Below are 23,155 nucleotides of genomic sequence, written 5' to 3'. Positions count from 1 at the left end.
AGCCACAGGTTATGGGTACGGGTTGAGCCTTCCCATACCCTTACCCGTACTCTTTGAGCTTACCCGTTACCTGTACCCATACCCGGCAACGGGTATAACTTTTTTCCATACCCGTCACCCGTCAGGGTAGACGGGTACCCATGGATAAAAATACGCTTAATAAAATTTGATCAACAAGAACATGTTCCTTAGAAACAGCATCATATTTCTCAAAACCACAACAATTTTGTCATCAACAATACTATATTAACACATTATAAATAACAACAACACATAAAAAGATAATACTATATCGTTTAAAACTGTAAATGGCAACACATCGCACATGTATGAGTTTATTATACAGGCAAAAGGTTATGGGTTATGCATTCCCATACCCGTACCCGCTCTACCCGATGGGTATGAAGTATTTCCCATTTGCGTACCCGCGGGTTAAAATTCTATCCCAAACCCGTATCCTAATGGGGATTTACTAGCCGGGTATGCGGGTAATGGGTACCCATTGCCATCCCTATATGTACAAGAACTTGTCTCGCGCAATCAATTTAATACAACAACTTGCAAAATGAGGTCAGGTGGTACAAAACCTTGACTTGCCGGTGCATTTTTGTCAGATTAGCCACGTCAGTGTTACGTGAAGTTCAGACTGGTTTGTACATTTGCGTATAAACCTTTCCCTATGCTTTTTAGGTACTTTGTTTCTTAGACAAGTTGTATTTTTGCAAAAGAAACACACATTATAAGATTAATTTCTCTCGTTTCGCTCCCAGTCCCTTGGATTACTTCCTCTACCCCTTCGTACCTCTCCCCCGCGTGACGTGGTTATGACCAATCGGGTCCTCACCTTGAGGATACCCACTACGGCCTGGCTAGAGGTCCATACAGAAGTCCACAACATCACTAGAAGCCCGGGTACCTGAACGTGTGGCTCGAGACAAGAACAGATAAGAAAACCGACTTAGGGTTTAAAGACAAACTGTAACCTACCCGGATTAGGTACCCTGAGACCTAGCCTCCTATATAAAGACTAGGAGGGGGCATCGAGGCGGAATAGCCAATCTCTCATAGAGGATCAATCTCATACACAGCACGCCAGATCTCATCTGCACACCCTAGCCTCTACGGGAAACTTGTAATCTCTCCATCAATGCCATATCAAACGAGCAGGACGTAGGGGTATTACCTTTCGAGGGCCCTGAATCTAGGTAAATCCTTGCTCCTGTTACTTGTTAGTCGACGGAATCGTCAACACACACATACATTGCTCTCATAAAACACAAGCCCCTCAACATCGCATTGCCAAAGTACAACTTCGTCACCGCACACGAACCAAACCGTTCCATCTTCCACCACCGGCCTCGAGGCCGTCGCGGGCGATCACTATGGAATCGGCGGCGGCACAACAGTGACGATGGGCTTTTTGCAAAAGTGAATAAGCATGGGGGCCTTTCCGTGAAACGAACAAGTCATCCGGCGTATGCCAAATCTAGCGTGACAAGCTAAGTGTGCCCTCCCCCCCCCCCCCCCCCGCCCCCACCACCATCATTGGTTCTGAACAAAAATGCACCCGCAAGTCAAGTTCTTGTAGGTTCCATTTTGCATGCTGTTGTACTAAACTGCTCACGCTGGACAAGTTCTTGTACCCGTGTTATTACCTCGAATTACCGGTATGCGTGAAATTTCGTCCAAAGCAATGTAACGCCTCAGCGTCACTCCTGTCAGCTCTCTAGGCTTCAAGACTGGTTCCACAAACCAACACATGTCTTTCCAGCGCACTTTGTCCTCACTCATGCACTCCCGGAAGAAACTTTCCGGTCGGTCACCAATCCTCAAAGTGCTCTCAACCAAGCACGCTTAACTTTTGAGGTTCCTTTCGGATGGCCTCCTAGAAAAAAAGGTATATCTGATTGATATGAGTATTTTATCAATCCTATTAAGCCGTCACAAGCAAAAGATACAACTCCGTAGCAGACTACTAGTACTACTCCCTCTGTCTGCTTTTATGAGGCGTGATTCATAATTCATTTTGCTAGTAGTCCACAAATATCAGGCGCATAGTGAAGCCATCGAATCAAAAAGATATGAATGCAAAAGTGGTACAATCAATACAAGAGCAGGAGCTTTCTTTGTTTTGGTACCGGTGAAAACACTATTCACGTCGGTAAGGACTGAGAGAGTAGTACTGCAGTACACTGCCACGGTAAAAAAGGGCTAAAGGCAAACGCGGAACAGTCACATGTGACATGACTCCATCCTGGTAAAATTTCGTAGTCGCAACTAAAAATAAAAACATACTCCGTATAGCGCGAAAAGACGTATCCCAACATGCGGATTATAGCAGTGACAAGGCGAATAAAACAGGCAGTAAACGCAGACATGGGTGTCGTCGCCAAATCCCCAGGATAGCCAGCCGGCCCAGCCCCAGGGCCTCTACTCTTGACCGAAGGTGCGCGAACAAGCGTTGCTGGCGTCGCCCGAGTCCCGCGGGTTCACCGTCGTCTCACGCACGCGATCGCTTTTCCTCCCTTGGAGAGTTGAGACGGAAGGGGGGGACGTACTACGGGGTGGATCGGCCGCCAAAGTCCGTGCCCGTGCCACCGTCTGTGCGTGCATTCTGCTCTGCGCATCGGTCGTGCCAACCCGCCGACAAAGATCGGACTTCCAAGCAAAATCACAGTGCAAATCACCCCATCTGCATTCAGAGGAGCGAGTACTAATGGAGCACGTACGTACCCCTCTCCCCTGAACCAACTGGAGTACCTCTCATTTTTCTCGGCGGGGGCCCAACTTGTCAGAGATAACCAACATTTGTTCTAAGGGCCTCCACAGTGTGTGCCAAATAAAGGTGCCAAATTGCAAATTTGACTTTTGGCACCGCATCCCTCCACCGTGAAACCGGTGCCAAATTCAAAAAGTTTGGAACCGGAACAAGTAGCTGCTCCGATGCTAAATTTCGTTGGAGAATAAACAAATCGACCGAGACTACACCACCTCGCGCCATGGCCACGGAATCGCTGCCCGACGACGCGAGGCGCTGGGCAGAGGCGTGCGGAGGCGCCACTCGACGGGGCGCTGGGTGCAGGAGGAGGCCGTGCGGAGGAGGTGCTGGGCAGACGAGCTGGACCGGAGGTGCTGGGCCGGAGGAGGCGCTCATCTTGCCCATGTCCACTTCTCTTTCTCCAATCCCTTGAGCCCCCGATTTAGCTCGAGACTAGACGCATGCTGATGAAACTTGAATGGTCGCGGAGCTCGTCAAATGGTGGTTCCATTTTTATGACATGCAGGAGGAGATTTTGAATGCTTGGAGTCGATTTGAAAAGAGATCTGGAAGAGAAGTTCTACAGAGCTGCTGTATTGAGGGGAGAAGATGGACGACGTTCTGTCACTACGGCAGTTGACTGGAGAGAGGAAGAAGAGAGGACAATATAATTTTTTACTAGCATTGTGGGTCCCATCAGAACAGATATTTGGCACCAGTCACATTGGAGTAAAAATAGTAATTTGGCATTGATGCCAAATACTGCTTTGTTGGCACATTTGCATTTGACACACTGCGAAGTGAAGGCCCTGACCATGCATGGCCTTGCCACGAACACTCACATGGGCGTGCCGCCTCTCCGTAGACCCGGACGGCGGACATGTTTGGTGGCACTTATAATTTCTCTTGGCTACCGATCATGCATGCATACGAATTGCGAGGGCCAACCGTAGTCGGGCCAGAGGGAACAACTGCACTTTAAAGGTAAAACAGTCCAGGCTAGGACATAAACTGGCCGTTCATTCCATCAACTCGATTGACAATTATAGGAGTACTAATAAATTAGCCGGTCGTCTCCCGGAACAATAAAAAGACAATGGAGCAGCAGCGCGATGCGGCGAGTTGGTACCTGCCCCTGTGGCCCGACCAGCATTGCATTGCAAATCCATCTGCTCTCACGCTGCTCGCTGTCATGTATGGTTTGTTAATTTAAATTTGGCCAAGATCTTGGATTGGTGTTCCGTGGAGTATATACATTTGACGGGCAACGGGCATCGTATCGTTTCTGCGCTCCTTGCCTGGCCTGCTCGTGCATGTGCGCTAGCTACCTAGCACCAGGTCGCCTCCTAACATGTGGGCGCAAATGATGTGTTGGTACTTCAGTCGTACCACCTTGGCCCTTGGGTTTTTGTTATGATTGGGATTTGAGGTCTCTGAAAATCCAAGAATATACGGTGTGGATATGATGCAACGCATCACCATGCCAAGGATCGACCAAGCAGCATCAATTTTAGTACTATATCAAGAAACACCGTATCATCCGGAGGAAATCAGGAAAAGGAACATACAGATCGAGTAGCATGTGCATGATGAATTTTGAGGGATGCAGTTCTCCAGTAATCTCTATCATGGCTCGTGAGCACAACCACACATTACAGAACGTACTAGTACTGTTCATGCACCACCACCCTCGTGATCTGTTCCTTTGCTGTTACCAGATGAAGCTGATGGCAGGGGCAACAGAAAAAGAGAACTGGCCATGCAAGACAAGTCCCCAGTGGGCCTCGAGAGAGAGAGGAGCAAGTGAGCAACGGGCAACGGCAAAGGAAACAAGAGAGCATCCCGTTGTTCCATGGGTTGGAATCCGAAGGAGCAAAGCGTGCGGGCTTTGGACCATCGTGGTCGGGGAACGACAACGATGTTTCATTTCCGCGATTGAATCTGCGGTGGTACCGAAAGCTCGTCGATTTATCAACATGTTCTGCGAACCTGCTTTTACGTTGCATGGCGTGTCTGGTTCTTGGAGTACCCGAGTACGTGGTCGACGAGTCGAGGGAAGGACAGTGATGCGGTTCTGGCTTCACAGGATGATGGCGTTCACAAGCAGTTTTGGCTTGTCATTAACTCGAATTGATCTCGCAAACATGCATGCCCGAATTGCAGTTCTTAGATTCCCAGATTACAAAGGCGTACATATAGCTGCGGCAGGTTCTGAGAATGATGTTTATGTCACTAAAATTTTGGTGTTTAGTTTAAAACTTGAACTAAATACCCAAATTTTATAGGGAGTGTTTATTTTCCGGTCGACAATCGTAACCATTCAATGAAGATTTTTTATCCATCTAACCTACATTAATCTTACACCATTCTCAAAGGTTGTTATTATTAACTTAGAATAGTTATTTCTCACCCACTTAAGAAATAACAAAACCGAATGGAGGGAGTATAAAACTCTCTCTTGCGGACAGGACATTAAGAATTTCCAACAAGGAGTTTACAACAAAAGGAGATAAATACAGAAATGTATCTTCATCCACTTAAGTACAGAGGATGCAACAACAGCTTAACTAAGGGAATTACTGCACAGGGAATTGAGTCTGTGTGATCGCATCAGACAAAGATATAAATGACTTTTTGCAACAGCTTTTACTCATTCAAAGGAGTAGTAGGAAGAAATCCATTAACTAGTGAGTAGTCTCCATTAGCTTCATCATAGCGAGGATTAGGCTGGTAAGTGTTTGTCCTGTTTTGCTTGTCAGCACCTGAGCCTTGACAAATGGACACTCACACTGAGCTAGCTAGGCGGCGGCTGCATAGAAGAACGCGGAGGTGGTGCACCTCCATATTTGGTTCTTACCTTCTTTTTTCCTGTTAGTTAATTTATCACACTTTAAATTTAACGGGGATTAGAAGTCTTACCGGCTGACAAGTTTTGATTCTCTCTCTTCTCTCTCTTTCACTTTTAAGTACATTATGGTACACGACATGTTTATAAGTACAAATTTTGGTACATTAAGGTATGTGTATTGTACCTTCACAGATTTTAAGTACAAATTATTGTGCGTGACATGTACCTTATCAGTTTTTAAGTATTTCGTGTACATGAGATTATGATACAAATACATCATGTGGTACATCACATGTACCTTAACAGTTTTTAGGTACCTGGACAGATCAAATTATGTACATCATGTACCAAGACAAAATTACAACATAAACATTTATTAAAAACTAGCACCTCGTCATGTACCCATGGTAGATGATGGTACTCAAAATCACGGTACCTCGTCAATCACAGTACCTTTCTAAGTACCTCATCAATCATCTCATTAATCAAAGTACCTCATGGATCAATCAAAGTACATGCACCTCTCAATTCGAAGAGAAACCGCAGGGCGCCGCCATCCTTGAGGGATTCGGCCTCCCAAAGCGCTCCTGCTTCTTCTGTCCGGCGTCCGCGAGGAAGCAAAACAGCGGTACAGCAGCGGCGGAGCGCTCCGAGGCACGCAGGGGCGGGGTGAGGAAACAGCGGCCAGCGGGGGCGGGGCAGCAGGCGGTCGGACCGGTAAGGTGCAGCAGCCATGCCGGCGGCAACGCTGAAACAGTGGATTCGCGTTAGACTGAAAGGAAGCGAGAGAGAGAGAGAGGAACCTGGAACCAACCACCCATCTGCGGAGTACTAATCAGATGGGCAGAGGATTAAGAAAAAACAGTGTACACGTGGTTGGTGAATACGATAGGTGTACATAGTGTGGGTGGTATCAGGAGGTTTGGCCTACATAGAAGAAGAGATAGCTAGTACAGTATAGACAGTGAAGTGGAGTAACTAGACTACTAGAGTAGCATGCAGACGAAGAGGTCCTTGAATTCATCAACCTGTCTGAATCATCACGTAACTGCTTGTCTTATTTACTCCGTAGTGCATATGCAGTTGGATATTCAGATTAATTTGACATGGTAAATTTGTAGGGCTATTAACATTGGTCTGAACCCTTTATTTATTTTTTCCTACTCAGAAGTTGCTCAAATGCTCAAATATGCCATAACCCTGAATGCACTAAAATTGACAATAATCACAGAACGTTTTTTCTCCTTCAAATTGTACATTTCCGAATCAATGAAAGGGTGTTACCTTTTGGGTACACCCCATTTTTTGGTAAGATAACGAAGACAGCACAGATGAACAGACACGACACCTCTACTCGCAAAAGGCTAATCCCCCTTTGTACACACAAAGGCCTATCTTCGTTAATGGCTCAATCAGCAGAGATCATCCCATTAAAAACCCACGGGGCGTTAACCATCGCTGAAAGAGTGAAAAAAGAAAAGAAAAGATTGCATACCAACAACGAAAAGGAAGGACGGAAAGCGGAAAACATGAGCACCCAGGAGCACTACGATGTCCGTCACGCAACTGAAAAGTCAAAACCACGGGCCGAGAGCACCGAGACCCGGCCAGAGCCAGGCCACAAAGATTTCCGCTCCAAGTCCCAACACGACAGAAAGCCGAGAAACAGAAAAGAAAGAAGAGAAATTTGAAGCAAACGCGTATACACGGGCGTCACACCGAGCCGCGTCCGCCGCGCTCGATGCCCAGAAATCGCGCACGAAACGCCCCGAGACGGACGGACGGACAGACAGACGTGTATCCCATTCATTCTGCCCTGGACGAGCGAGGGGAAGGAAACGAACATCACCTAGCAAGCAGGCTAGCCGCGGGAGGCAAAGGCGAGCTAGTCAGTCCAGCCGGCAGCGTGACTGTGCGAGCTACACTGCCGCTGCGGTCTGCGGCACGCACTGCACTGCAGTGTTGCCTGGCCGAGTGACGACGGGCCGTACGTACTAGGCCTGTGCCGCCGCGAATCCCAAAGCCGTTGCAGCCGCCGGGTGGTCCCCCTCCCCATGCACGCAAGAATTCTCTGGGACCGTTTCATGCTTAACCGCGATGGAAATCAACAGGCCGTGGAATACCGTGCCTGCCCGTCGCGACGTGGCAGGCCGCGGACACAAAGGACGGAACGGCAGCCGGAGGAATGGGACGACATCGAGGGCTCCGGTTTGTAGGAATTTTAAAGGATGTTATCGTAGAAATTGAGTTGCTAGATTTTTAAGAATTGTCGTCAAATGTGTCGGATTTCTAAGGATTCTAAATAATAGGTGGTGAGATCTCATGAAAATACTAAAGATTGAAGTGTGTTTGACATCCTAATTCACTAATTTTCCTATTCTTATGCTCCAAAATCCGACAAACCGGAAAAAAACTCACTGTACTCAAATAAGAAGAAAAAACAATGTACTAAAGATTGTGCGCGAGAGAGGGAGTAGTGAAGAAAAAACGACTTTTGATGAGGAGTCAGACTCTTACCAAAGAATTACATCCGCGAAGGTCCACTCTCAGAGGACTCTTATATAAAAGAATGTTGATGTGAAAGAGAGACAAAAGAAATTCAACTTTTTTACGAAGAGTAATTAGGGTTATTACCCCAATCCACCATCAAAATTGTAATGCCAACTAGTCATGTAGATTTAGCTTAAGACACAACCAATTGTACGGGTGAATTTACCGTTGTCGGGATACTCAGCTACCTTTATGAATGCCCTTAGAATTGAGAAAAGTAAGTGACAAAGCTTGCACACCGAAAGCATATACTCACTATAGATTCTAACATAATTGATTAGAGACGATGTAAGGGCATGTAGAATGGTAGAGAATGATGCTTTCTTTTATGTGTTCCACGATATTTAGAGAAGAAGATAAAACATACTCACAGTAGATTATATTTTAATGTCATATCTTGCAACTAATGCTTGAATATATAAAGTGAATTAGAGTAATTAAATAAATATGAGGAAAAGTTTAAATCAACTACAATGGAGAATTTTTTTATCTTTCTTACAAAAAGATTATTTCTTAGTTAAGAAAAGGCTCACATCGTGAATAAGACTAATTAAATAAATAGGCAAAATAGTTTAAATCTACAACAGTGGAAAAACAGTCTTATCTTTCTTAATTAAGAAAAAGCTCACATCCTTGTTTTGATTTTTTTTTCTCTTCCACATCATGAATCATCCTATGTGGCATTGTTACAAAAATACTAACGTCACCGTACAAGTCTTAAGTATTACATATTTTTTGTCTCTTAAATTTGAACATGGATAGCTCTAGCAACTTAGGTATTTTAATTTGTTATGTGTTAAACTCCAAACTTATAAAAAGTTTAACAACACCTATGATACTGAATCAATACATAGTAAAAATATTTATAATCAATCTTCTTTTTTGCGGGGGATAATCAATCTAATTATATTGATTTGGTATTGCAGGTTTCGATATAGCGATCATGCAGAATCCAGAATTACTGTAACGCAGGGTGGGGGGTAAAACGGGAAGACGCTGGTGGTAAACGGTAACTCTCGAAGCGTGACATTTCCCACTCGCGAGCTGAGCAGCGGCAGTAGCAGCAGCTGCGTTCAGACTGCTAATTCCTCCTTCCTCTTCTTCCTTCTCACAAATACTAAACAAACCCAGGAAACAATCCAGCGAGAGAGAAAGCAGCGGCCGCAAGAAACAGCGAAGCAAACACATCAATCAAATCCCGAGCCCCTCGCAGATCCAGCGCCGGCGGGGGTCTCCGGCGGGCGTGCCGATGACACACGGGGCCGGGGGAGAGAGTGGCGGCGGCGGCCTTGGGGGCACGAGGGTGCCGACGTGGAGGGAGCGGGAGAACAACCGGCGGAGGGAGCGGCGGCGCCGGGCAATCGCCGCCAAGATCTACACCGGCCTCAGGGCCTACGGCAACTACAACCTCCCCAAGCACTGCGACAACAACGAGGTCCTCAAGGCGCTCTGCAACGAGGCGGGGTGGGTCGTCGAGCCCGACGGCACCACTTATCGCAAGGTAATCCGATCTAGCTGGCTCTTCTCAATGGCTTCGATCGATTCACTCCGGCGGCCGATCTCTGCGTGATCCTGTAGATGGTCCAGAGCGTCAGCCAGAGGTGGTGTGCTGGTTGCTGCGCAGGAGCAGGAGCAAAATCTTGCCTCGACTGCGATTCGCGTTTCTATTAAGCGCGTTCGTTTATTTGCTCCGACTGCTTTTTTTTTTCCTTTGGAAAATCATACTCGGTTTTGCTGGGATTTGGGCGGTTCTCATCGGAGCTCAGGGACTCCGCTTGGTTGAGGAATGAGAATGCAATATGGGATTCTGCTTCTTTTAGAGGATTGTTCTTGCATGCGCCATGTGCAATGAGCAACCCATCAAGGCTGATGGTTCTGGAGCTAGTTCTTCTTAGCTTTGGGATGCGTTGTTCCTTGGTCGACGCTCAGTTTATTTGGGATTTGGCCTGTTCTGTTGCCCAGTCAGGGCATTAGAACGATTGTAGAATGGGGAATGTAAATTGGCTGTGTGCATCGCTTCGATGCAGAGGCCGGGGAGCTCCCCTTTTTCGGAAAAAAAGAATGGGGAATGTAATATGGCTTCCTTGGTTTAGCAACTTCTAGGCTCCGGGTTTCTCAAAAAGGTAGATAGAAGAAAAAGCCTTGAACTGTATTGCTCCATGAGATATGCTTGGTTTTGTTGCCAAGTCAGGGGAATGGAAGCTAGATTTAGGAATGGGGAATGCGATGTGGCTTCCTCAGTTGGCAACCTCTCGAGTTAGGATTTCGCCACAAAAAGGAGCAAGAGAATGTTCTAGAACTAGAACTAGGAGACTGAAAAGATTGTGTTTTTTTTTTGCCCCCAACATTTCAATGTAGGGGCGGAGGTGGTTTTCTTGGGATGCCCTGTTTTGCTCGCTCAGAACATTTTCGCCAGTAGAAGTATTTTACAGTTTCCTGCAAATTTTAGGAAGTTACACTTCATAAGTTTTTCGTGGAAATTGCCACATTTCTGTTGGATAGTTCAAACTTCAAAGCTGCTATGTCAGTTGTTAAGGTTAATTTTAGTGGTTTGGTAGACAAACAACATTTTTTTAGGAGAGTGTGATAGACAAACATGACCATGCCGGATTACTACATACTTACATCCTGGTAAATCGATGTAGAAGAAAAGTTTCACATTTGAAAACCACAGATCACAGTACAAGATGTACACAGTTAATCTGAAAATTGATGTTCTCGCGTCATCTTTCTGCCTTGTGCATGTGCGGTAACCATTGCTTTCAGCAACAAAATCAGATATTTCACGAATTCTTTGATTAACAGATAGTGTAGTCCATCAAGGCCGTAATCCATTAATGTTAAAAAAAGGTCAAAATGTGAGAAGCGTGAAACCACATAATGCTATTACAAAGTTTCTTTGAAGTTGCTTCTGTATAGATTTCAGTGTTTCTTTGAAGTTGCTTCCGTATAGCGTGTTGTTTACAAACAACGAAATAATTGATCGTATATGCACTCATCATGTGTTATGGTTCGAAGTTGGCACATTGTTCAATTTGTGCTCATATTTCTGGATAAGAAACTACCTGGATTCTGGAAATTCCCGTTCTGGTAAAAAAATAAATCATTCTCAGCTTTATAGTTGTTGTCCACTGGCACGTATATCTTTTAATGGAAGGAATTGCATACTTAACTGTCTATTTGTTCATATTTCAGGGATGTAAACCACCTCCACAAGCACGCCATGATCCACTTGGAAGGTCTGCTTCGCCAAGCCCCTGCTCTTCATATCAACCTAGTCCACGGGCCTCATACAATCCAAGCCCTGCATCCTCCTCCTTTCCGAGCTCTGGATCATCTTCGCATATCACTCTTGGTGGAAACAACTTGATTGGTGGTGTCGAGGGGAGCTCCCTTATCCCTTGGCTGAAGAATCTTTCGTCAAATCCTTCATTTGCATCCTCTTCGAAGTTCCCACAGCTTCACCATCTCTATTTCAATGGAGGTTCCATTAGTGCTCCAGTCACACCTCCATCCAGCTCCCCAACTCATACGCCTCGCATCAAGACTGATTGGGAGAACCAAAGTGTTCAGCCACCATGGGCCGGAGCAAATTATACCTCTCTTCCGAACTCCACACCGCCAAGTCCTGGTCACCACATTGCTCCAGATCCAGCATGGCTAGCAGGGTTCCAAATATCATCTGCTGGACCCTCGTCACCAACATACAACCTTGTTTCACATAATCCTTTTGGGATTTTCAAAGAGGCTCTTGCCAGTACCTCAAGAGTGTGCACCCCTGGACAGAGCGGAACATGTTCCCCAGTAATGGGTGGCGCACCGACTCATCACGATGTTCAGATGGCTGATGGTGCCACGGATGATTTTGCCTTTGGGAGCAGCAGCAATGGCAATAATGAATCACCTGGACTGGTGAAGGCATGGGAAGGGGAACGGATACACGAGGAATGTGCCTCGGACGAGCTTGAGCTGACCCTTGGGAGCTCAATGACTCGTGGAGATCCCTCCTGACTCCTGATCATACTACTACCTTATCTGTTGTTCGCCTGGGTTTATTCTTCATATTTATTTGGGCGGTGCTCTTCTGTTTTATCAGTTCAGGGTTTGTAGAAAGAGAGAAGGGAGTTCAGGGCACGTATCGGGGTCCTCTGCCGATGATATCCATCCTCTTTCAAGGCTCTGGACTTATTTTAGCTTGTGCAACTTGTTGGCTTCTTTTTATATTTCTTTATTTCCTTTTTTTCTTAAGAAATGGAAAGATGAAAATTGGCAAAGAAAATGTATGCTTGCTGGACACCTTAGGCATGTTGAAATTGTGGGGATCAGTTAACATCTAGCTGCACGTCTTGTTGCATTCATGTGCTCTTATAAACAGGTTCAGCTGTCCTTGATATGACTGTTGTCCCTGTACTTCTGACAGAAGTGTATGTACATTGTACGTGGATCATTCATTGGTTTGTTGTGCCTCCGCTCATTAAAGTTTCGACAAGTTCCTTTTGTTCACCCATTTCAGAATCAGCGAAACAATGAACTTATGCGGTTATAGTTTTTCTCCTAACGACTATGATTCAATTCGGTTGATTCTTAACAAGTTATTATTTGCAATTTATGAGGGCGTCAGTTAGTCATTGCTCTTCACGTCCACTAAGTTGTATCTTAAGATAACTATACAGGTATTGTCAGAATTATACGATGCTCGGAAGCTCTAGAGTGATTTGCTTTGAGATGAAGAAACAACGATAAAACAATATGCTAACTTTTGCGGAGTGTGAGTGGCGTTTGTGATAATACGACCAACTTGATCCCAGTACATGGAATCAAAATCTGGGTAGCAAACTAGCGTCCATGCTCCATGCCTCATGATGGAGCAGATATTTGCACAAAATTGGTCAGCAGCAGTGAACTTAAAAAGGCCCGCAAGAAAGGTCTCATGTAGAATATGCAGCATATGGTTTGTTGCCGTCATATTAAAGTTTGGTCGGAAAATGACATTCGCACACTGAATATTGTACGGTACCACCGCCAGAACAAAATAATTACTTCATCACAGGTTTCACAATGGTACAAAAGATAGTCACTTTCAATTAAGCTTTAGAGCCTTTTGTTATACTTCCTATGATCTGTACAAATGGTCCACAACCCCTCAGGCAGGAACATAAAGAACAATCATCCAAGGAGATGACATTTACATATTAATAAGTACTCCCTCAGTCCCATAATTCTTGCCGCTGTTTTAGTTCAATTTTGTACTAAAACAGTGACAAGAATTATGGGCCGGAGGGAGTATATATACATAAAAAACTGAGCTGCGGCAAGCTGGCAATTTGCAGAAGTTCTAGGTGAAAATAGGGCAGAGTTTTGACTCACGTTACAATGATATATGATGCCAGACAAGGTTCAAAGGTAAACTTTAAGAACATGTTTTTTCTGCTCATTTCTCGTGCAATGGCAATTATATATACAACATTTACAAAGTAGTTTGTGATGTACCAATGAATGGCAAACTGTACAATTGCTTAACTGCCATCCAGGAATAAGCAAAGAATGCAGAGCAAATTACCTAGAGGTACCGAAGCCCGAAGTGTACTGAACAGGTGACACAATGTGTGCCAGAAACATAAAGACAATGATTAAATTTTTATTTTCTCAAATAGTATGGACAGAGCTTTATAGAGAGTGGCGGCGGCAGGTGGCTTTGCCAGTGAACCAAGAAGGATTTCTGATGCCTTAATTGGACCACCATAAAATCGGGCATTTTCTGAGTTTCGAGTTGATACCAGGCTTCCATTGAGCGCACATCCGACAAAGGCACCTGTCAGAGGAAGTACAAATTTCAAAAAATGGAAGCCAGTGAAACAGTAATTGCAGATGACTGATTAAGAGTTTAACAGGTCCCACAAAATAGAGCAGAGTACCATCATTGATATTGATGGTATATAACTTAACATTCCAAACAGACATTAGAAAGAAAAAAAGAACTTCGCTCGGATGGACATCAATATACATCTAACTGAGACCATAAGAGGTGATATATGCTGCAGTATGCTCAATGGTTCTACAACTGTTTTCAGTAGGATCTTGTTATACACTTGGTACTAATAATGTGACTCAGAATTTAATTGCATCTTTTTCGTTTAACATGTCAGATATGAGCAACGTAAAGATACACAAACACACTTGATCAGTAATGCTTTTACTCCTAAGAGTCTCAGACACTTCACTACCACATGTTGATTTTATCAAATTATCTAGACGCAACACTACGAAGCTAGTAACTCCAGCTGCAATAACTGACCATCACGATTTTACTCTATTTACCTGCCCAGAAGTACAACTTGGAAATTCTAGTATATATATGGTCATAGGAGTTATCCATAACCAGGCATGAGACCACGGCATATCACTTCATGGCTAAATCAAGAATACCATAGCTAGCAAGAGTATTTACAAATGCTGGGTATATGTGTTTAAAAAGCAAACTACTTCCACAACCAGAAGATATTCATGCCAAATCATAATAATCTTAGAACTCAGAGTAGAGTACAGAATGTGACTAGTCCCTGAGTTCTGAAAGTTAGCTGTCACAACAGCACAGATGTGGCAACGACTGCTTGACCCAAAACTAACCAGGTAACCTATTAGAACTGGCTGGAAACATGCCAACCTGGTGGAATAAAAAATTCAAAGTTTAATGTGAAATAAGGAGATCAGTCAATAATGAGACACGCCGAGATTAATGTGAATCATTCAAAAGTCAGAATAACTGGACCTAGCATCTATTCCACTAACTGTCTGGTACTTATTTATCCCCACCACTCCCACCCCACCCCTGACTGCTGAACAGAATCAAGAAATTTGAATAATATTCTATGCAACAAATATGAAGAGGTAATGGAAAGAAAGAAGTTGAATCCTGTTTAGCTCTCAAACCATACCTTTACTACAACTGTATGTGTAACAGGCAGCATAACCACCATCACCAGCACGAAAATCAGCCTCCGCCACCCGTCCAAGATGAGCAGCAGAAGCACCAATACCAGCTCCAACTGACAGATGTGCATTTCCACTGAATGTTTTGATGGCATCAGTGTTCCTCAGAACAATAATGAAGTCAGCTAACTCCCCTCCAGCCTGAAAGGTATAGTATGAGAATAATTTCATGTGTTATCAGGTCTTAAACAAGCTTCTTTCATGAAAATAGAACACTTGAGAGGTCACTGACCTGAGCTCCATATCCAATACCACAAGTAGATATGGCTGAAGGAGGGGACCAGGAACCATCAGCTCTGCGAGCAATAACAAGCCCAGTGCCAATTTTGTATGTGATCATCACTCCAACCTTCACCACAGTAATTATAGCAAGCCCTTTTGCTTGTCTAAGAATCGAATCAGGGATCGACTTCTCTGGATTCAGCTTTCCAATCTGAACATTACATTGAAAGATAGAAACTATGATGAGTAGTGCTCTAGTTGATCCCATATGACTGACTGAACAAGCAGTTGGCACAAACAAGTTCTAAAACCATAATGCAGACGCAAATTTTATGAACATATTATCAGCTAATGTAACCTAAATTCTACAAACAGTAAACACTGGAAAGATATATTTGATACTTTAGCAGTAGCATTTGGTGCAACTTAGTTTAGTCTATAAAGAAGAATGGTTTACAATTAATGCTACAAAATAATGAAAGGAATGGATACATTTCATATCACAAAGGGCTTCGACAAAAATAGGTGGGTTCAACAAAAAAAAAAAGGGGGGGGGGGGGGGGCTTCGACAAAGTGGTGTACATGCGACATGTCATATCTCTGACTAACACTAGGTAAGCATGAATGTAGAAACTTTTACCTTGTGGATACACAATTTTATCATAAATACACTCACACAGGACAGGCTAGGCCAATGAAACCAATATTGTTTAGTGTAACAGGAAAGGAAGTGAGCCTAGCTCACTCGGTTTGGGGCAGTAGATGTAAGATCCCACTACCTGGGTTCAAGTCTTCAGGGACACACATTCCTGTTCTTATTTATACTGTCACGGCTTCCCTTACAGTTTCCTTTGAAATAACGTGACTGGGTTGGCAAGAACTTGGGCTATATATTACTGTGGCACAGATACTAACATAGAGTCAAAATGGAACAAACCCACAGGGCTAATACCTAGTAATTGCTATTATCTCGACCCCAACTGTTGAAATGGGTTGGATTATAAAACCATGGTTCACTTTTGGATGCTTCAAGTTCCTAGAGAGCTAGACATTAGCAGGGTGGACTGATGTAAGATGTAACAGGATATATAGTGTGTAAACTGGCATTTGGTATTTGAAAAGAAAACAAAGGCACATTACATAACTATGGTTTCTTAGAAGAAGTTGATACAAGAGAACACAGACAAAAAGGAATAATGAGCAATCAATTATTGAATATTAGAAGGTACTAAAACAGTGACTAGGCATACCTTACAATACCCATGTATGGAATTTGCAGCCTTGTATATCTCATACTCCATTGTGTGTGCCCACGGGATGTTTATCCACGACCTCAAAGTGCTGAGATCTGTCAAATCCTTGGTCGGAAGTTGACAAGCACGGCTGATCTTGTTCATCAAACGAGGCTGAATACACTCAAGACGTACTCCACAAACATCACAGACCCTCTGAGGATCTGAAGTTCCGAATTTTGGAGGCATCAAGCTTCTACCCTTTGAACAGCCACCACAAAATATCCCACCACAAAATCGACAGTGATGGCGTGTGCAGATTATGGGATGAAAACGTGCTCCACAAAGCATGCAAGAGGAAGCAGCACTATCAGGCAACCACTTTGTCGGTTCTGCCTCAAGGAGAGCATGTTCAGAGCCAGCACTGGCCTCTGCAAGTGTTCGAGCTTCATCCTCCAAAGCCGCTTGAAGAAGAAAATGTGAAATTAGGGACATGCTATGCCTCCCAAAATCATATGATGCAATAGATATTAATTTATCCTTGCCAGCGACAGCCATCTCGGCAAACACATCCCACATTGTCATCTCTCTAATTTCTTCATCTATATCCCATTGATATTCTTCTTCTGGGAAGTAACCACCGTTTGAGCCAAAGCCCTTTTGCCACTCCTCATGGTCATGTTTTATCATCGGTGGAACAGAAGGAGGTATCCAGATGCCAATTTGTTCACGAAGTGTGCAATCAGGAGAGATGTCTTCTCCATATTCCTTCATGGTAATTGTTTCATCATTGCACTCATAAATATCGACACCACCAAGGCAATCTTCCACATTATTTGTGTCAGGATTATCTTTTGTTCCTTGCTCAAATAGGTGGGTTCCCTGATTTTCAGAAGAAATCACAGCCAAAAATATGTTGGATAAGTGCACGATAACACTTAGATAAGAAATAAATTTTGCACATAAATTCGAGAAAGTAATTGTAAGAAAATTCTACTCATTGATCATGGTAAGGCATGCATTTCCAAAGTATGCATCTCATGCTTCTAAACATAGAAGATAATAAGTTTATCTCCCTAAGTTTCCTTGTAAAGTGGCATATGCATTTAATATACTGCTCACCAGCGCATACTAACACACATACACAACCGTCTGTAAAGTGCTTGGAAAAGACGCATTTTGTGTGTCTGTCCAGATGGTAACCTTTCATACTACAGTCAACACAGAATTCGGACAAAAAACGGAGGTGCAAAGGTGAGAATTTCTTGAACTGCAATCCTCTAAACCGGCAACAGTATGCAAAACAGCTACCCTCCTAAAAACTCCCCAGCATTCCACGGCGTGTTCTGACCCTTGATCCTAAGCACCCAAACGCAATAATCCTTACAGGCATTAATGTGCCAATAGCTACTGCTAATCAGAAAAGAAATTCTCCAATTATCTAAATACAATATAATTTCCATAACGCAGCTCAGCTATTCCAATCTACGGACAAAGAGAACTCAACATAGGATGAATCGAAGAGGGGAAGCTCAATTACCTCCTTCGGCTCCTCGTCCCACCTCACCGTCTGGTCGCAAACCCTAGTCTCGCCGGCGGCGGCGATGCCGACCTGCGGGGGCTCGAGGTCGTACGGCTCGATCGAAGGGTACAGGTGATCGGCCCCCTCCATACCGCGGAGGATCAGCGTCTTGGGGATGGATCGATGGCGTGGGTGTTCGGTAGGATTCCGGCGAAGGCTTACGAGTTACGAGTTGGGGCTTTTTGGATTTCGTGAGGAAGATGACGAGTTGGAAGCTGGAAGGAAGACGGGAGGCACAAGTTAAATTCTGCGGGAACGTGTAAACTACAACAATTGTCTATGCGTGTCATGTCAAAAGCCAAAAACAATTGTGTATGTGCCTATTGCGTCAAGCCCTCTCATTATGGTGTTTTTATTTATTTATTTATTTCTGATGGGTGCGGGGTATTTTCTTTCCTGTACGGTGTCAATCATTGGTGGACTCAAATGAGACGGAGAATCTACAGGCATAATAACCGTACCTTTCCTGATAGTTCAAACTTTTGTTCAAATGTGATCTAGTATTAGAATTCTTGTGTCATCCCCCTCCGTATCTCTAAAAGAAGAATTCTTGTGTGATTTATATTCTTGTGAACCGGACACCGAGGGCTATAAAATTCACGGGTTCTTCACAGGTTCTCTTCTATCTTATTTATCTCTATATTTTTTTTCTATTTCTACATTTTTGAGAAGTCTTGGAATCAAATAGATATGGATTTGCAAATGGATCTTGCATTTACATAGGCAAAGAGAAAGGAAGAATGGCAAATAATGAGTGGATTGCAGATAGCGCAAAATAGGACATGGTCCTTACAGCAAAGGCGATTAGAGTTCTTCGCAAAAAAAAAGCAAAGGCGATTAGAGAATGCTTGCAAAAGGAGTATAATTTGAAACTGTAGTGTAGTAATCTCCGGAAAGGGAGAGATTGTGCAAAAAGACAATTGGGTGGTATGCATAAAGAGCATTTTCAAATGGAACTATAAGACATAATTGTTGGCAGCCAATGCCGAAAGTGTATGTGAAATCGACATCAAGACACAATGCACACTTCAATCGACTGTTCAAGCCGTAGACCACATTTAAGTGGATTGAAGGTTTATGGCAGGCTGTAGACCACATTTAAGTGGATTGAAGGTTTATGGCAGGCCGTAGACCACATGTAAGTGTCGGTTCAAGATTTCTTACTCAAGGCGGTGACAAGTGTTGATGCGGCCGATGGAAATAGTAGAACAAGACCATGTCATAGATTGGAGTTTGGGGTAATGATATGATGGTACGTGCCGTAATTTGTCGAGTATTTCGCAGGCAACGTGGGTGATTCTGTGTAGTAGCCAACCTGCACACCGGTCGTTGGGATGATTACATGCATGCTCGTCGCAGAGGGTGGCAGCACCGATGGGGTTGTCGTCACATGAAGCGCCACTCCGGCCAACATTGTTCTTGAGGACGAGTCAAGTGGTGACCTCACCACAGGCCATGGACATTGTCAGTGCGGCTACTGGGGTGCCTGTGGTTGTCGGTATGCTAGCGATGTGATCATGGTATCCCATAAAACAATGGTGGGCGTCACCACTTCGAGGTTGGTACTGCTCACCACGAGGGCAGCCATAGTCGCTTGAAGTCGGATGGAGATATCCAGGTCCTCTGACAGAGTTGTGATGTCTCCACGTTCCTCATCAGAGGAGGTGGAGGGCATATTTTCCATCCTTGCCAACATTTTCACGGAACATGGCATCCCACCCTAGTGTCGTAGCTTCCAATTCAGGAACAACTTCCCGCTAGGTGTTGGTGTTGTCTGCGGTGGAAAGAGGCAGTGGCATATTGTCGTTGCCCATCACAATGGGATAGCAAACTCATGGGAGGCACCCGGAGCGAGTGCGTTGTGGATGGGGGAGTTGAAGAGGGTGGAGGGCGTCGATGATATGCAGTTGAAGTGGCAGGCATGGCTGCAGTAAAGGTTGGGTTTGCCACGTCCGTCAAATCTCTCTAGAAACTCAGTCAACAACATCTTTAGTAGATGAAGCGACCGTCCTAGTCTGTAAAGCTTGCGCTATCACACACCTTGAACCGAACCTCACATCTGTGGCAACACATGGTTCTCTAAATATCCTCCTGCTCCACGCCATAGGGATGATGAGATGGTGTAAGAGAGCATCTAGGCAAATCGCGCTACTAACAACATACTAAGAACTAGAGCTAAGAACCCCGGTTGCATGGACATTTTATCAAACAGGGGTGGATGATGGGTGGGTGGAATTTTGGGGGCGGAAGGGTGACTCTGGTACTTAACAATCCAAACACCAATGACTCACTAGATAGAATAATTGATCATCACAAAAGCAAGAATCAGAGGTGGAAGAGAAGATAGAAAGTCCCATTCAAGCCTTTTTTTAACATGGCTAGTTATTTTTGTTGGGCCAGGCCCATGACTGCTGGCCCGTTGTAGCAATCCCAAGGGCCCTAACAATAGCAATTACTACAATATCTAAAAAAGAAGACGAAGCAATTACTACGATAAAAGTTACAAGAAAACAAATTATCGGTTCGTATTTTTCTAACGTGACAATCAGTAACATTCAAGATAGATTCTATAGCTTCATAGAAAAAATAATCCCTGGTGTTAAAGAATTGTCCAATAGTGGACTGTAGAATAGCAAAAGCGCAAAAGAAACCTAAGCTTACTATCGTCCCATTGCTACATTTCGTATCATCGATCCCTTGGTGACTTGGATAAGCACAACGAGGTTGTCCAACGACCAACATAGGAGATGCATGGCCTGAAATATTCCGTTGGCACGCGTACGTGGTAACGCTGAGACATTACGCGCGTCTCCATCAACTGTCGCGTAAACCTAAGAAGTAAGAACTGTATGTCTGCATGTCTTTGCCGATCTTGATGATGCACCAGCTGATGGTGGCTTCTCGGAGTTCTCGGTTGTGTCCTTTCAATTTGTCCGATGCAAATCTAATAATCTAGGTACCACCTTCTTCACCTCGACCGACGTCGATCTCGGGTGAATCTTCTACAGTTTTTATCTGCAAAACTGTTCTGAAACTAATACCTAGAATAGCAACGTAACTCTTGTATATTATCAGTCTCGGCAAATCCGAGACGAAGGGGAAGGAAGAGACATATCATGGTGGAGCAAAACAAGCCGATGGTTATAATAGTATATGAAGAATTGATCAGAACGCCGGTTGACTGCTGATTGTGTGTATATATACCGGTGTTGCTCAGTGTCCTAACTACCCGGCCCCTCTTGCCATTTCTCTGTTTCTGCCTGGATTTGTCACTTGGAGTGTGTACCAGGGAACGATCTAGGGAGAAATGGCACGGAGGGAAGACGATTCTTACACGAACGGGTCAGTGTCGATGAATGATTTCTCCGTGGAGGATGGGAGGAAGGAGAAAGAGGTGTATGACCACGACGAGCCTGAGCAGGACGGGCTTTGTGGCATGCCCGTTTCTGTTCCTTTCCTGCAGATGGTACGTGAGCTTATAGTTGTTTCGCGTGGTATCTATACATTCATGCTCTGTTCTTGTGTGTTTGGTTATGATCCATATATGCATGTTGGTGCGACGTGTAGCTCCTCGCCGAGTTTTTCTCGACATACTTCTTGTTGTTCGCCGGAATGGGCGCCATCGTGGTGAACAACGAGAAGGACGGCGCGCTGACGTTCCCTGGGATCACCATGGTGTGGGGGTTGGCAGTCATGGTCATGATCTACACCGTCGGCCACATCTCCGGCGCACACATGAACCCCGCCGTCTCCCTCGGCTTCGCCATCGCCGGCCGGATGCCCTGGAAGCGGGTAAGTAACAATTATCCGATCTTACATATAAGCATCGTCAAGATTCGCCAAGTAATTACGTACGTTTGTTGGATGCATACATGCAGGTGCCGGCGTACATGCTGGTGCAGGTGTTCGCGGCGATAATCGTGAGCGTGGTGCTGCGGCTGATGTTCGGCGGGCGGCACGAGTTCGTCCCGGTCACGGCGCCCACGGGCTCCAACATCCAGTCGCTCGTCACGGAGTTCACCACCACTTTCTACCTCGTCTTCGTCGTCATGGCAGTCGCAACAGACGACAGAGCGGTACGTACATGGATCCGCCCAGGTTTTGCTCGATCTGCACGTACTTACACCGTATATGTCGATTTTGCGCATGCAGGTGGGATCCATGGCCGGGGTGGCCGTGGGCGCAACCATCACGCTTAACGCGCTCTTCTCCGGTCCGGTGACGGGAGCATCGATGAACCCGGCGAGGAGCATCGGGCCGGCGCTGGTGGGGGGCAAGTACACGTCGCTGTGGGTGTACATCCTGGGGCCATTCGCCGGCGGGGCGGCTGGGGCGTGGGCTTACAACCTCATGCGCTACACCGACAAGCCTGCTGCAGTACTAAGCGACGTCGCCAAGAGCACGGACAGGGCAGCCTAGGAAAGAACTGTACCTGCGGACCGATCGACCCGTCCAAGAAATTAAGGAGAAAATAATTGGACCATGCATTTCCTAGCCTATCTAGCCTTAGATATTATCGATCTACGTACTTACGGAGGAAGTATATATGGATACTTAATTATGTGTATGTAGTGATTATTAATTAGTGAGATGATATATATAGCTGACATGTATGTAGCCGGTCCTGTACTGTTTTACGGCTAGCTGGGCTGTAAACGGTTTATATATGTACTGGTTTAAACAACTCTGCTTTACACGAATTTGAGCTTTTGTAGCCACATGGAGAAATCTACTTTAATTTGTTTGATGAGCTACATGAAAACCCCTGCATGCCTACAGATTTCTCCATGGCAAGTCGGTGCGTAAATTTCAACATCGGACATCCACTAGCTAGCAGAAACATCTATCATGTTGCAGAGCACCATCAGATCGATATGTGTTGTCGACACCTCACGAGGCAGAATCACACACACATAACTCGTGCTTCTTAACTATAGTTTCTTGTACTTCAGAGATGTGAGCCTGATTCTCCA

At 44.8% G+C, this 23,155-nt stretch overlaps 3 protein-coding genes across 3 annotated transcripts; 2 read left to right on the top strand and 1 right to left on the bottom strand.

Moving 5' to 3' along the window:
• Positions 1 to 9,213: 9,213 nt before the first annotated feature.
• On the top strand, positions 9,214 to 12,645 carry LOC100823855 (protein BZR1 homolog 3). Its single transcript, XM_003563726.4, has 2 exons — positions 9,214 to 9,657; positions 11,352 to 12,645. Exons 1-2 carry the CDS (start codon positions 9,406 to 9,408, stop codon positions 12,165 to 12,167), a joined length of 1,068 nt encoding a protein of 355 aa, XP_003563774.1. The 5' UTR covers positions 9,214 to 9,405; the 3' UTR covers positions 12,168 to 12,645.
• An 834-nt stretch (positions 12,646 to 13,479) lies between these two features.
• LOC100823549 lies at positions 13,480 to 18,481 on the bottom strand. The gene is made up of 5 exons (XM_003563725.4): positions 18,141 to 18,481; positions 16,619 to 17,482; positions 15,379 to 15,579; positions 15,092 to 15,287; positions 13,480 to 13,968 (listed from the first exon to the last, which is right to left on the bottom strand). Exons 1-5 carry the CDS (start codon positions 18,270 to 18,272, stop codon positions 13,787 to 13,789), a joined length of 1,575 nt encoding a protein of 524 aa, XP_003563773.1. The 5' UTR covers positions 18,273 to 18,481; the 3' UTR covers positions 13,480 to 13,786.
• Positions 18,482 to 21,362: 2,881 nt separating this feature from the next.
• Positions 21,363 to 22,868, top strand: LOC100840986 (aquaporin NIP1-4). The gene is made up of 4 exons (XM_003560625.3): positions 21,363 to 21,648; positions 21,750 to 21,974; positions 22,061 to 22,258; positions 22,335 to 22,868. Exons 1-4 carry the CDS (start codon positions 21,490 to 21,492, stop codon positions 22,599 to 22,601), a joined length of 849 nt encoding a protein of 282 aa, XP_003560673.2. The 5' UTR covers positions 21,363 to 21,489; the 3' UTR covers positions 22,602 to 22,868.
• The last annotated feature ends 287 nt before the right edge of the window (positions 22,869 to 23,155 follow it).

The sequence above is a fragment of the Brachypodium distachyon genome, chromosome 1, assembly GCF_000005505.3.
Source record: "Brachypodium distachyon strain Bd21 chromosome 1, Brachypodium_distachyon_v3.0, whole genome shotgun sequence".
Lineage (NCBI taxonomy): Eukaryota > Viridiplantae > Streptophyta > Magnoliopsida > Poales > Poaceae > Brachypodium > Brachypodium distachyon.
The sequence above is the reverse complement of the archived record's forward strand: the minus strand, read 5'-3'. Positions and strand labels throughout refer to the sequence as shown.

What these genes read in the sequence shown, in the direction of transcription:
- LOC100823855 (XM_003563726.4), top strand. Translation starts at nt 9,406, where the DNA reads ATGACACACGGGGCCGGGGGAGAGAGTGGCGGCGGCGGCCTTGGGGGC. An exon ending in ACGGCACCACTTATCGCAAG is followed by an intron (nt 9,658 to 11,351) that starts GTAATCCGATCT and finishes TTCATATTTCAG; the next exon opens with GGATGTAAACCACCTCCACA.
- LOC100823549 (XM_003563725.4), bottom strand. Translation starts at nt 18,272, where the DNA reads ATGGAGGGGGCCGATCACCTGTACCCTTCGATCGAGCCGTACGACCTC. An exon ending in GGGACGAGGAGCCGAAGGAG is followed by an intron (nt 17,483 to 18,140) that starts GTAATTGAGCTT and finishes TCTGAAAATCAG; the next exon opens with GGAACCCACCTATTTGAGCA. An exon ending in CCATACATGGGTATTGTAAG is followed by an intron (nt 15,580 to 16,618) that starts GTATGCCTAGTC and finishes TGTAATGTTCAG; the next exon opens with ATTGGAAAGCTGAATCCAGA.
- LOC100840986 (XM_003560625.3), top strand. Translation starts at nt 21,490, where the DNA reads ATGGCACGGAGGGAAGACGATTCTTACACGAACGGGTCAGTGTCGATG. An exon ending in GCCGGATGCCCTGGAAGCGG is followed by an intron (nt 21,975 to 22,060) that starts GTAAGTAACAAT and finishes GCATACATGCAG; the next exon opens with GTGCCGGCGTACATGCTGGT. An exon ending in TCGCAACAGACGACAGAGCG is followed by an intron (nt 22,259 to 22,334) that starts GTACGTACATGG and finishes TTGCGCATGCAG; the next exon opens with GTGGGATCCATGGCCGGGGT.